Source organism: Homalodisca vitripennis, chromosome 5 (genome assembly GCF_021130785.1).
Source record: "Homalodisca vitripennis isolate AUS2020 chromosome 5, UT_GWSS_2.1, whole genome shotgun sequence".
Taxonomy (NCBI): Eukaryota; Metazoa; Arthropoda; class Insecta; order Hemiptera; family Cicadellidae; genus Homalodisca; species Homalodisca vitripennis.
The window spans coordinates 29,267,318-29,279,326 of record NC_060211.1 but is presented as its reverse complement, the minus strand read 5'-3'; the positions used below and the strand labels follow the sequence as shown (position 1 = coordinate 29,279,326).

The 12,009-nt window shown below is 33.2% G+C and overlaps 1 protein-coding gene across 1 annotated transcript in view; it reads right to left on the bottom strand.

The window, feature by feature from the left end:
• The window catches only part of LOC124361902 (synaptotagmin-5), a 157,787-nt gene that overhangs the window by 12,330 nt on the left and 133,448 nt on the right, over positions 1-12,009 (bottom strand). Inside the window, exons 3-6 of the mRNA XM_046815957.1 lie at positions 10,834-11,049; positions 7,121-7,574; positions 5,637-5,827; positions 2,586-2,705 (exon numbers count right to left, since the gene is read on the bottom strand). Coding sequence (XP_046671913.1) covers positions 2,586-2,705; positions 5,637-5,827; positions 7,121-7,574; positions 10,834-11,049 — 981 coding nt within the window. The remainder of the gene's footprint in view (positions 1-2,585; positions 2,706-5,636; positions 5,828-7,120; positions 7,575-10,833; positions 11,050-12,009) is intronic.

Here is a 12,009-nt window from a genome sequence, read left to right as displayed (position 1 = left end):
ATTGAGTAGGTAGAATCTTTGTTTCTTTTATTTTTAGTTTAGAATATTTCAGTAACTTGACGAAGTCTATTGCACTGTTGAATGTGTTTAAAGACCAATAAAGATCTTGAATCTTGAATCCACCAGTTATATAATGAACGAGAACTATCAGTTCAGAAAATATTACAATAATTTAAGAAAAGATAAACTGTATCCTTTTAGCAGATGTAAATATTGATCTAATAAAAATGTACTTACTTGGATAGGTAATTTATCAATTTACTGGATTTCGGGTTTATATAGTGTATTGACAAGCCTACTTGTACAATGGAAAACAGCAATATTCTTTTTGTGAGATACAGAAACCTTTGGGCAGTGAGGTTGACTATGCTTCACACTACTGATAGTGAGCACTACAGGATCTCACTGATAACAGCAGATACCTGGACACCACTTACTTGTTTGTCTATGATGTGTCAAGTGGGATAAATCTTGTTCGGTTGGGAATTAAAGCTGAGGAAACTCCCTCATTGCGCTTAGTCCTAAAAGGACATTTGCGTTAGCTTCCAGATAGGATTTTCAGGACAGGCAAGGTTGATGGTAGGGACTGTCTCCTGCCGAGATCCTTTCAAAAGGGATAGAAGGCTTAATACTAGGATCTTGCTCTAAGGAGACATACTTTAGAAGGAGAGGCTGGTTCTGTTCCAGTCTTTTCCAGCCAAAGCAGACAAGAGAAGGTACTTCCAAATGTTCAAGCTAATAACAGTCTTAATAATGATGGAGCTCCACACACTCCTAAGTCACCTCCACGGTAAACTAGACCTATTAATCCACCCTTTTACCCAATATTTCCTCATTTGCTATTAGTGATGTGGTGCTCCTGGATACCCATGGGGTTGCCCAGATGTAAGTGACATTTCGGTATTTCCTAGAGAACTTCTGTCAGATATAAACCAGTCAGAAGTGGACTAACCTGTAGGATAAACCTTACTACAAAAATTAAGAAGCAGCCGTTTCATTTTGATTTTGTAATCAATGAAGTACTAAGGCAGAATTTGACCAGGTTAAAAATACTACAAAGAAATTATTACAGATCAAAACTGTAAAAGTTATCAAAAGACTCAAAGGGTGTTTAATAATTTAATAATGAATTACTTGAAATATCCTCAAATAAACAATAATTTCCTACTGAAAACTTATTGCCACATGTTATTTCTATAACATCAGTTACATACTACGTAGAGATCACGATTTCAATAACTTCTTTGCTGATGTTGAACGGAACATGGCAAAGAAATCAATGCTATATGAATCTAGTATTGATAATGCAAATTACAGATAAGTCATAAGCTTTATAATACATCCAGTGATGGAAAGGGATCAAAGACAGTTTTACATTGGTATCTTGGCTTGTGTACTTCATTTCAGCATTCACTAAACTTATGTATAACGTGTGTATTTTAATAAATTTACACTGTACTGACAAAAATCACTTCAATCCTACTTTGATTAAAATATTATCAGTCCGTTTTATAAGGTTTGGATAGAATAGTAAAGGAGCCGACAGTTAAATGTCTTAATATAATGAGTGAATAAGTACAAAACAGAGATTAAATAAACCAAAAGACTTAATGTACCTGAATAAAAATATACGATTTGGTTCAGAATAATGTATATCTGTGTTATTATATACCCAAATATAGTTTTTATTTCTTCGTACAGCATCCTTCTCTGTGTGGGGATCTATAATTAATACTATACTGAAGTGCGCTATAGTTGATTATGGCATACTCCAGGGCAGCATAATAGGTTCGGTTTTATTAATAATTTCTATAAATTACCATTATCAGCCAATTGTGTTTTCAAAGGATACCTTAGTGCTTGTAATAGGGGATATTGATAGACATTTAAAATCTACTAATATTGAACAAAACTGTATTATTCTTCTTATGAAAAATCTCAATATCTCAGAATATGAAATTCATGCTAATATTACTCAGCAGCATTACTGACTACCTTTTTCACAACTTAATCATCATTAATGTGGCAATATTTTAACAATAGTGATTATTCTTTACATTTATTAAGAATATAACATAATTCAAACATTTGGGTATAGTTTTTACCATTGTATACAGCGAAAGGCAAATGTAGATTATTTTTTTTATGAAGAAAATCATATTATTATGTTAACAATACCACAATATTCACTAAATTGATTGTATTTTAAAAAAATGTTGAGGCCCATGTTCTGTAAGAGACTTTTGAACCAAATTATAAGAGCATAAAATGATCATGCAACGCAATGACGTAGCCAGAGAGGGGGTCCAAGGGAGCCTTAGCCGGACCTCCCCAAATTTTAAAATTTTTCAACTACTTTTTTAGTAAACAATTATTATTATTTAAATAATTTAGTGTTACTGACGTGTACTACTGAAAGATCATTATCAGCAAAGAAACAGGCCAAGAACTTTTTAAGGAACAAAATCCTTGCTCTTTGTCCACTACAAGAAAATATCAGTTGTCTCTGTCTCGACCCCCCCCCCCCAAATCTTTTCCTGGCTACGTTTTTGACATAATAGTATTTAATGATTCAGCTGAATTACCTTCTTGTGTTTAGTGATGTCACCCCAAACTTCCACGCTCGAGGTTACATCCAGGTCGAGCATGTTAACCCTCACCTCTCCCACAACATCGTTCCTTGAAAATCGATCATAGTCAAACACCTACAAACAAATATTCAGTTAAACATATGGTATCGTCAAAAGTATAGGGTTATCTTAATTTTTTTTAATGTTTAAACGTATATAAATGAAATGCTGCACATTAACTAAGGACATGAAAAGCTATTTTTCATTTTATCAGTACCTCTTCATGTTTTGAAAGTTGTTGAAAAATATTTATTTTACAGCCTCTTATTTGTTTTAAAACTTGCAGGTGAGTATAGTGATCACAGTTTAATACCTAATCAAATATAACTAATATGATTATGTGGGTATTATTTTTAAACAACTAAAAGAATATGTAACATACATACATCATTCAAGAACTGTATACTTAATATTTAATCACATTTTAAATCTAAACAATTGTTTCAGCCAATTTGTTGAACATCAGCTGAAAGTGCCAACAGGTGTTAAGTGGCAGTTAAATTTGATTTATAAAACACTAGCGGGCCCGGCGCGCTTTGCTGCGCATTTCAATAATTTTTTGCAAAAGTTGCCCGCGGCTTCGCACGCAATTTCCCGTTGAAAACAGTACACTATATTCACTTATTCTTTTTCTATCACATTCTAAACATTGCTGAGATAATTGATAGTCGTTCCATCGTGAGCCTCTTGGGCGTATTATGAAGGTATGTACCATATTCCTGCCTCTATCTAGCTGTTACCCACGGCTTCGCACGCAAATCTTAAGAACCGAAGTCCTTATATTACTTAGTAAATTTTTTTTTTTACTATAATAAATTTTAGATTAAATTAGTTATATCTCCGATGCCACGATTGAGCTTGCTTTGTTGTCTCGATCGAGAGAATATGTACACACGGAGTTTTGAGAACCATACTTCTTTAAAAAAAAACAACTAAGGTTGATTTTATAACATTCTTTATATTTGTAGCCAACGTAAGATAGTAATTATGATATCTGCATTGCTCTTCTGATCAAGAAAATGGTTTATATTAAATAAATATTGCAGTTGTGAATTTTTACGTACATGTGTTTTATTATGATAGTGGTCTATGTTTAACAGTGATTGCAGAAAGTTCAAACAGAAATTTATCTTCAAGCTTACTCTATGCTTTTAAAACTATAAGTGTAATATAGTGTTTGGCTGATTAAAAATTTGAAAAGACGTTAACATATGTTTGCTGCAATGCATTATCTTATGGGTATTTCTGTCAACCAGGAGGCGAGTTGAATCAATATTCATAGCATAGAAACCTTCTTCGTGGACAAATACATATACATACAAATTTTCGTAATGATCGGTCCAATAGTTTACGATTCCATAAAGGACAAACATACAAACATTCATTTTTATATATATAGATAAATACTGCCATTTTTCCTATCTTAAAATATTCCGGGTAAGTTTTTTAATCTTGCTCTTCATTTAAACCTTCCTCATATTTCAACAAATATTTTACCAAAAGAATTAGCCGAATTTGTCCAGCCGTTCTCAAGATTGGAGTTTAGCAACACATCTTGCGATTCATTTTTATTTATAAGAAGATGTACAGAGATTCACTTTTATTAGTTACGTATAAATCCTGGAAAATTTCAAATTTGGTCCCATATTAACCAATACATACCCAGCCTCTTGAGCAGCTCAAGTTGTTGGATAAAGCGAGTATTATTGTACTAGAATTGAAGTCTACTGATACTGTGGAAAGTGTACTAGTACAGTATACATAAAGTGAATAAGCATAATATGAATTTCTTATTAAAGTAGCTACAAAATGTACTAAAAAACTGCAAGAAAAGTCACTTTGTCCACAACAATATTTTAATTGGTTTTGTTCTTTTATTCTCCTTCTAATCAGAGAGTGTAGGTTGATAAAAGAATTTTCTACTGACAACAACAAAATTATAGGTTGTTGATTCAGAGAAAAACAAAATATTTATAGCCTGACAGCTGTTTCAATAGCGGTTTTTATTGTAACTGGTTGCGAATTAAATTGACAAAATTAAATTAAATTTGTTAGTGTTTATACAAAAGCAATATATATTTTACTTTCAGACGGTGGAAACCGGTTATTCGGTTTATTGATTGTTTGTGTTCTGAATCAGTTAGGAATGCAATGGACGAGGAATCCAATAAAGATTTTAAAGTAAACTGATAAGAAGTTTATTTATGAGTGACTACGTAGACAATAATTTTATCCAAAGAAAATTAATGTAGGTGTAGACGTCATTAAAATGTTGACGATCTATTATTTTGAATAGAAAAGAGACAGCAATCTTTGCTTTTCACCATTCTTAAAGTTTGTTTATGCTCTTCAAAATGAGGGGTCATTTGAGAGGTGTTTACATTTTAAATTTTTGACTTGCTTCCAAAATCCCGCATTTTTGGGGGACACAAAAATTTTCAAAATAATCAAATGAAACTTCCTTTCAACATTGCACCACTACCTAAAGGATATCTCCTTATATAAAGTCTAGACAATAGAGGGGAGGGGGAGTCCTGACTTTTTATCCACCCTGTATAATAGTCATACAAATTGAGTTTTATAATATCCAACATTATGTGTTACTTTATAGAACAAAATTACTGATATTTTAAATAAAGTTATTTCTGATATTTTGTAGCTAAATACCAACTTTTTATCACTTTATTATTACATCCTGAAATTTAAAAAAATAATATATGGTAATATTTGTTTGAAATTCTTCATCTAGAAAAATGAAAAGATGTAAAATCTAATTTCTACTTCCCACTTTTAAAATTCCAAGATTTTTGAGTTTGTACTGAGTGGTAAAACCATTACAATTGGTTCAATAACTTCCCCTAATGTCTGTGTTTCCTGATTTTAAACTGACTATATTATTACACAATAAAACATGTTCTAATGGATGAAAAATGTCCAATTTAATATTAGTGCTAAGAATCAAATTGCCAATCTCTTGAAAATCCAAAAGAATGTAACAAAATGTACCTGAAGAATTAAAGTTTTGTCTTTCAAATCTTCATGAGAGACAGGAAACTTGAAATGTTGGTCAAAGAACGGGTTTGGATCATTTCTGTGGATGGCAGTTTGACGTTTTCGGGAATCAACTTCTGGCGACATCGTGAGACGCACATAAGGGTCATTGAACCCTCCTTGGCCACTGCCTGCAAGATCATGGGCTGAAACAGATAAAATATTTGTCAACAAATTAACCTGACCTTCAAAGTCAAAATTAAACAAGCTCTCTAGGTTTTACTTACTTACTTTTCTCATCATCAGACAGGGGGACAGGTTATGTGTAACCTTCTGTTGTTAATCATTAGAGAAAATGTAGTTACTGTACTTAGATACCGATATTAAAAAATATCAGAATAAAAGCTATGAACACAAACCATACTACTACAATATTACAATGTTACTAATAGATCTTCTTGAGTGTGTACTTTTAATTGAAGGTTGCTGTTATATTGTGGTTTGATTGAAGTGATGGAATTTCTTCACATACTTATTCTTATACATGATGCTGTTCAACATGAAATCACCTGTGGTGGGAGAACAAGTTTTTATTTATAATTAGAACAAGTAATTTATTTTAGTTTGTTACTAAAGTTTTGGCTGGTTATAGAAGGTGATATATTTGGAAGCTGTGCATAATAATACCCAAGGAAAATTACCTAGAAAAATAAGTATATGTTTAGTTCATAAATCAAATTCAATAACAATATCGAGGTGAACTGGTACCCAAACTATTAAGTCCACAAAATTCACTTTCTTACAAAAATTGCTTTCCTACCACAGGTGTTTTCATGTTTTCATGTTGTACAGCATCATGTATAAAAAATATGTCTGCATAACAATTCAATAAAGTCAATAAATATCATAGCCGCAGAGAACTTTCAAACGCTTCAAAATTTTTACATTATTCTCTTCATATATAAAACAATGCTTACTTTATCTCGGAGGTAATTTATATAAAGTAAACCTTAGGAAAAAATGCTCACAATTATGAATCAAGTTGTAACAATATCAACCTACCTCAAGCTAAGACCGACAAAAGCCCAATGATGATGGCTATTAGACTATGTAATAAGTTCCCATTAGACATAAGGATGCTAAGTGATAAGGAATTTAAAGCTAAACTATATTATTTTCTTTGTAAAAGAACATTGTATTTGGTGGAATAGTACATCCCAACAGTGTGGATGAAGAAAAATTCATTGTTTTACAAAAGTAAGGAACATTGTATTAACGTGGCAGAATAAAATTCTTATTCTTAATTCACCTATTTAAATTTAAACTATTTTGCTTGCTTTAGCATGACTGGTTAACATGGCTTAAAAAATATATTTACTTTATTTAACAATTCACAATAAAGTGCAAGGAATATTGAAGATATTATATATTTATGAAGTAATCAGTGAAAGAACATTTATATTGATTTGATCATGCCAAAATTAATTTGTTCTATTTACCTTCAATGAGATGAACATGAAGATCCGATCGGTCAAAGTCATACTTCAGTCGAAGGTGAAGTCTTCCAAGAGAGGGCCCTCCTCTCTGTCCCTGCAGGAAGAGAGGACCCTCTCGTTTCTGATAGAGGTCAGGTTGTAGGGTGCCCAGGGGCGAGGCTGGAGGCTGTTCCTGTACTTGATTCCTCGGAGGTAGCAATAGAGGAGATAGACATCGAGCTCTGGGTGACTGGGGTATAGGGGATGAACAGACAGAGACGAGTGAAGACTGCGAAGGAGATGGAGTGCGAATCTCTCCCCCAGGAGAACCAGGGGCTCGAGAGTCAAATGAAGGAGATCTGTGAGGGGAAGGAGATCGTGGAGGAGGTTCACGTTCAGTGGTAGTAGCAACTCTTGCCAGAACGCCTCTGCCGTCTGGAGCAAATGTTCGGATCTGAGGAGAAGACCCTCGGTGGCTCTGGAACAAATGATTGACATAATTTACTATGATAACATCTTATGAGGAGAAGACCCTTGGTGGCTCTGGAAAAAATTATTGACATTATTTAGTATGATAACACTTCTTCTGAGGAGAAGACCCTTGGTGGCTCTGAAACAAATGATTGATACAATTTACTATGATAACACTTCTTTTGAGGAGAAGACCCTTGGTGGCTCTGAAACAAATGATTGACACAATTTACTATGATAACATCTTATGAGGAGAAGACCCTTGGTGGCTCTGGAAAAAATGATTGACATTATTTAGTATGATAACACTTCTTCTGAGGAGAAGACCCTTGGTGGCTCTGAAACAAATGATTGACACAATTTACTATGATAACATCTTATGAGGAGAAGACCCTTGGTGGCTCTGGAAAAAATGATTGACATTATTTAGTATGATAACACTTCTTCTGAGGAGAAGACCCTTGGTGGCTCTGAAACAAATGATTGACACAATTTACTATGATAACATCTTATGAGGAGAAGACCCTTGGTGGCTCTGGAAAAAATTATTGACATTATTTAGTATGATAACACTTCTTCTGAGGAGAAGACCCTTGGTGGCTCTGAAACAAATGATTGACACAATTTACTATGATAACACTTCTTTTGAGGAGAAGACCCTTGGTGGCTCTGAAACAAATGATTGACACAATTTACTATGATAACATCTTATGAGGAGAAGACCCTTGGTGGCTCTGGAAAAAATGATTGACATTATTTAGTATGATAACACTTCTTCTGAGGAGAAGACCCTTGGTGGCTCTGAAACAAATGATTGACACAATTTACTATGATAACACTTCTTTTGAGGAGAAGACCCTTGGTGGCTCTGAAACAAATGATTGACACAATTTACTATGATAACACTACTTCTGAGGAGAAGACTCTTGGTGGCTATGGAATGAATGCTGGACACCATTTACTATGATACCACTTCTTCTGAGGAGTAGACCATTGGTGGCTCTAAAATAAATTATTCACACATTTTACTATGATAACACTTCTTCTGAGGACAAGACCCTCGGTGGCTCTGGAACAAATGATTGACATAATTTACTATGATAACACTTCTGAAGAGAAGATCATCCATCGGTGGCTCTGGAACAAATGATGACACGATTTACTATGATAACGCTTCAGTGAACACAACATATTTATTATTGACCACAATTATTTTGCAAGGTTACCAACAAAATAAAACTTAAAAAACCTGTCATGTTTGTTTGTTAAAATGTCAGGAACAAAACAAAATAATGGAGATTAAATTGCTGAATTAACTATCCAACAAAATATATGAACATCTAATGAATGGCCATTTATCATCATTGAACAAATTTATGGGAAAGTACTAACTTGAAGTCATGATATTGTTAACATAGAATTGAAAGTTTATTAATTTATAACATAACTAACTGTTTTTTTTTTTTTTTTTTTTTTTTTTTTTTTGTTGTTGTTAGTATTGTATAAAATTGTCCTAATCACTTCTAAACCTACAGTAAGTAGTGCTCATAATCCTTGATGCTTTATAACATTAAATGTTAATTCAAGTTGTCTGCCATAACGGTCCATTAATATTGCTCAACTACTGTTTAACATTCAATCTCTCATAAACAATGTTTTACATACAGAGTGTTAAAGTCTTTAAACAATCCAGGATGTAATTTTACACATAAAAAAGAGCAAAAGCTATTATTAAACATATGTGCTAAGCCTTGCTGTTTGTTTGTGTTCTACCTGTATATGTATTTTTACATAAAAATGTATAACTTGAGACCCCCTTACAGTATGGTTATGAAACTTATGTATTTAGCTCCATTTCACCTTTTTTTATTGCAGCGTCTGATATCGTCTTAGACTTGACTCATGGAATCTGGAGTCATGTTTGTCTGGAGAGGTTCAAAGAAAATCAGTGATGAAGAAGCTCACAACAAATCTTTACATCGTTCCAATATCAGAGACACCCATAAATAGGTGAAGTGGCACTAACATTGTCTCATCAAGTGCACAATTAAGTGCACTACGATGTTTCTGACATGATCTCTAAGCACGATGGAGCAATCAAGTTTTTTACATACATAACGTAGCTAAGTTAAAAAGGGTTTATTTAATTTTAATGTTCAATTTAGCTTTGAGATTTTGGTGAAATGAAGTTTTAGGGTTCATTCAACACTAAAATTGAATTAACCCTTCCTACCTTAGCTACGTTAGTGGTTTTATTAATCATTAATATGCATTTACAAGGATAAAGTAGTCTATTAAAAAATATCTACTTATTTTAAATTACTGGAACAAAGATTTTTTATTTTAAAATACTTAATGCTACATTCCAATTCACATACTAAATACTTAATTATGAAAGTTATAAATAGTACAAAGGAGTGAATTAGTTCCACCTATTAGCTTTTATTATTTTCACCCACTGGAGATCAGCCATCCAAGTCAACACTCAAAGGCTGAAAATGTTCACACAGAAGATATCATCATTGGTCCTATAAGAGGTAACCTTATTTTTATTTTCTGTTATTTTCTTTATATAGGCCTAGCGAATATAATAAACCACTAATCGATAGAGGTGTGGGTTTTTTTTGTATAAATATCCACTTTTTGTTGGACATGTTATCCATTCTATTAGGTTGAAATTTATGTAAACAAATAATCATGAATACAGTGTCCAATGAAGTGGATCCTGTGATCGAATAGAATTAAAAATGAAGAGCGTATAATAAAATATCTTTTACTAAAATTGACAATTTTTGTTTATGTTACTACACTTTTGAAGATCTAGTGACTTTTTGTCCTATCTCTTATAGTTAAGCGACAAAACGTTCGCGTAGTTGAAATTCTGTGATCTTCAATTTAAAACTATGATCTCATAAGGTGTGCAATTGAGTGCTTTACGATGTTTTAGACACGATCCCAAAGCACGGTGGAGCAACTGAGTTTTCTACACATAACGTAGCTATGGCAGGAAGGATTTATTCAGTGTGAATGTTGATTATATATAGCTCCAGTTCCCGTAGGTCTCTTCATTTAGATTGCTCTTAATTTTTTAGTCTAGGTGTCTCTGATGTCAAAACTAGAGTTCGTTTTGAGCTTCTTCGTCGCCGACGTTTCTTGGATCTCTTCCGACGAAATGACTCCAGATTCCAGGAGTCAAGTCTGTGATAATGGCAGATTTCTGACACCTCACCAAGATGAAGGTGACATTCTGGATGGATGGAAATTACCTGCTTTGATATGCTGCTATCCAGGCTACTCTGAGAGGACACAGATGGAGTGCGAGACAGATGACCTTGGACCCCAGGATAGCTACGGGACTGATGGGTGAGAACTGCACCAGCAGACACTTCCAGAGGAGAGTGAAGAAGTTCAGTGTTGACCGAATGTGCTGCTACTGTTGTCACAGGTTGTACAACGTGCTGCTCCTTCGGCACGTTGAATACCTGCAACCAGATTGCAGATTATACAGATTGAAAATCAAGTCTCTCCTTCATATAAGAAAAAACAAAGAATTATGATGTGGTGTCAAAAACTTCTATGGTTGGTTTATAATAATGCTTAAGGTATTTTTACAAAAAGTATTTTTTTCAAATTCGTCGTGGGGACGTAAAGTGACTGCTTAGAATTAAGTTACGACGTTGATTTTAGGTGTCATTAAAACTGTAAACGTGTATATAATTATTGAAAAAAATCACTTTCGGACGGAAAATACACTTGAAAACTCTACTGATTAGAACTTCAACTAATTTGAACTTCAATGATTGAGGTAACGTGGGGTTTTCGATTGAGTTAGGACGACGAATTTTTGTTATCATTAAAATGTACACCGTACCTATATAATTATCGAGAAAAAAAAATCACTTCCGGTCGGTAAATACCGAAGAAAAGCTCTCTACAGATTCAAGTTTTGACAATTTTGGATTTCATTGTTGAGTGGTTGAGGTAAAAGTGGTACTTAGGATTATGTTAGGACGGTGATTTTAGGTATTTAATTCAACGCCGACTAATACATATATAATTATTCGAGAAAAAAACAAGGGGGCAATGTACCCAAAACATATGATTTTTAATTTCTGCCACTAATTAATCTTTTTGGTTCATTAAAGTGTCTCCCTAGGACAGGGTTTAAAGAAAAATATTATTAACTTAAACCCTCCCACCCATCTTCATGGGAAAGGGAGGGGGGTTTTTCAAGAAAATTAGAATTCTTGTTTTACACCATAGCTGCTTTTTGTATTGCACCTATTCCAAATTTTTAGATATTTTTTAAAGCTAATAAATAGCCTTACAAAGTGTAGTATGGAATTTTGTGTAGTTATCAAAATAGGTAAGTGACATTTTATTTTAAATTTTTTCAAAAAATTATAATTTTCTATAAAATGGAAAAAAATTAATTAGGAGTA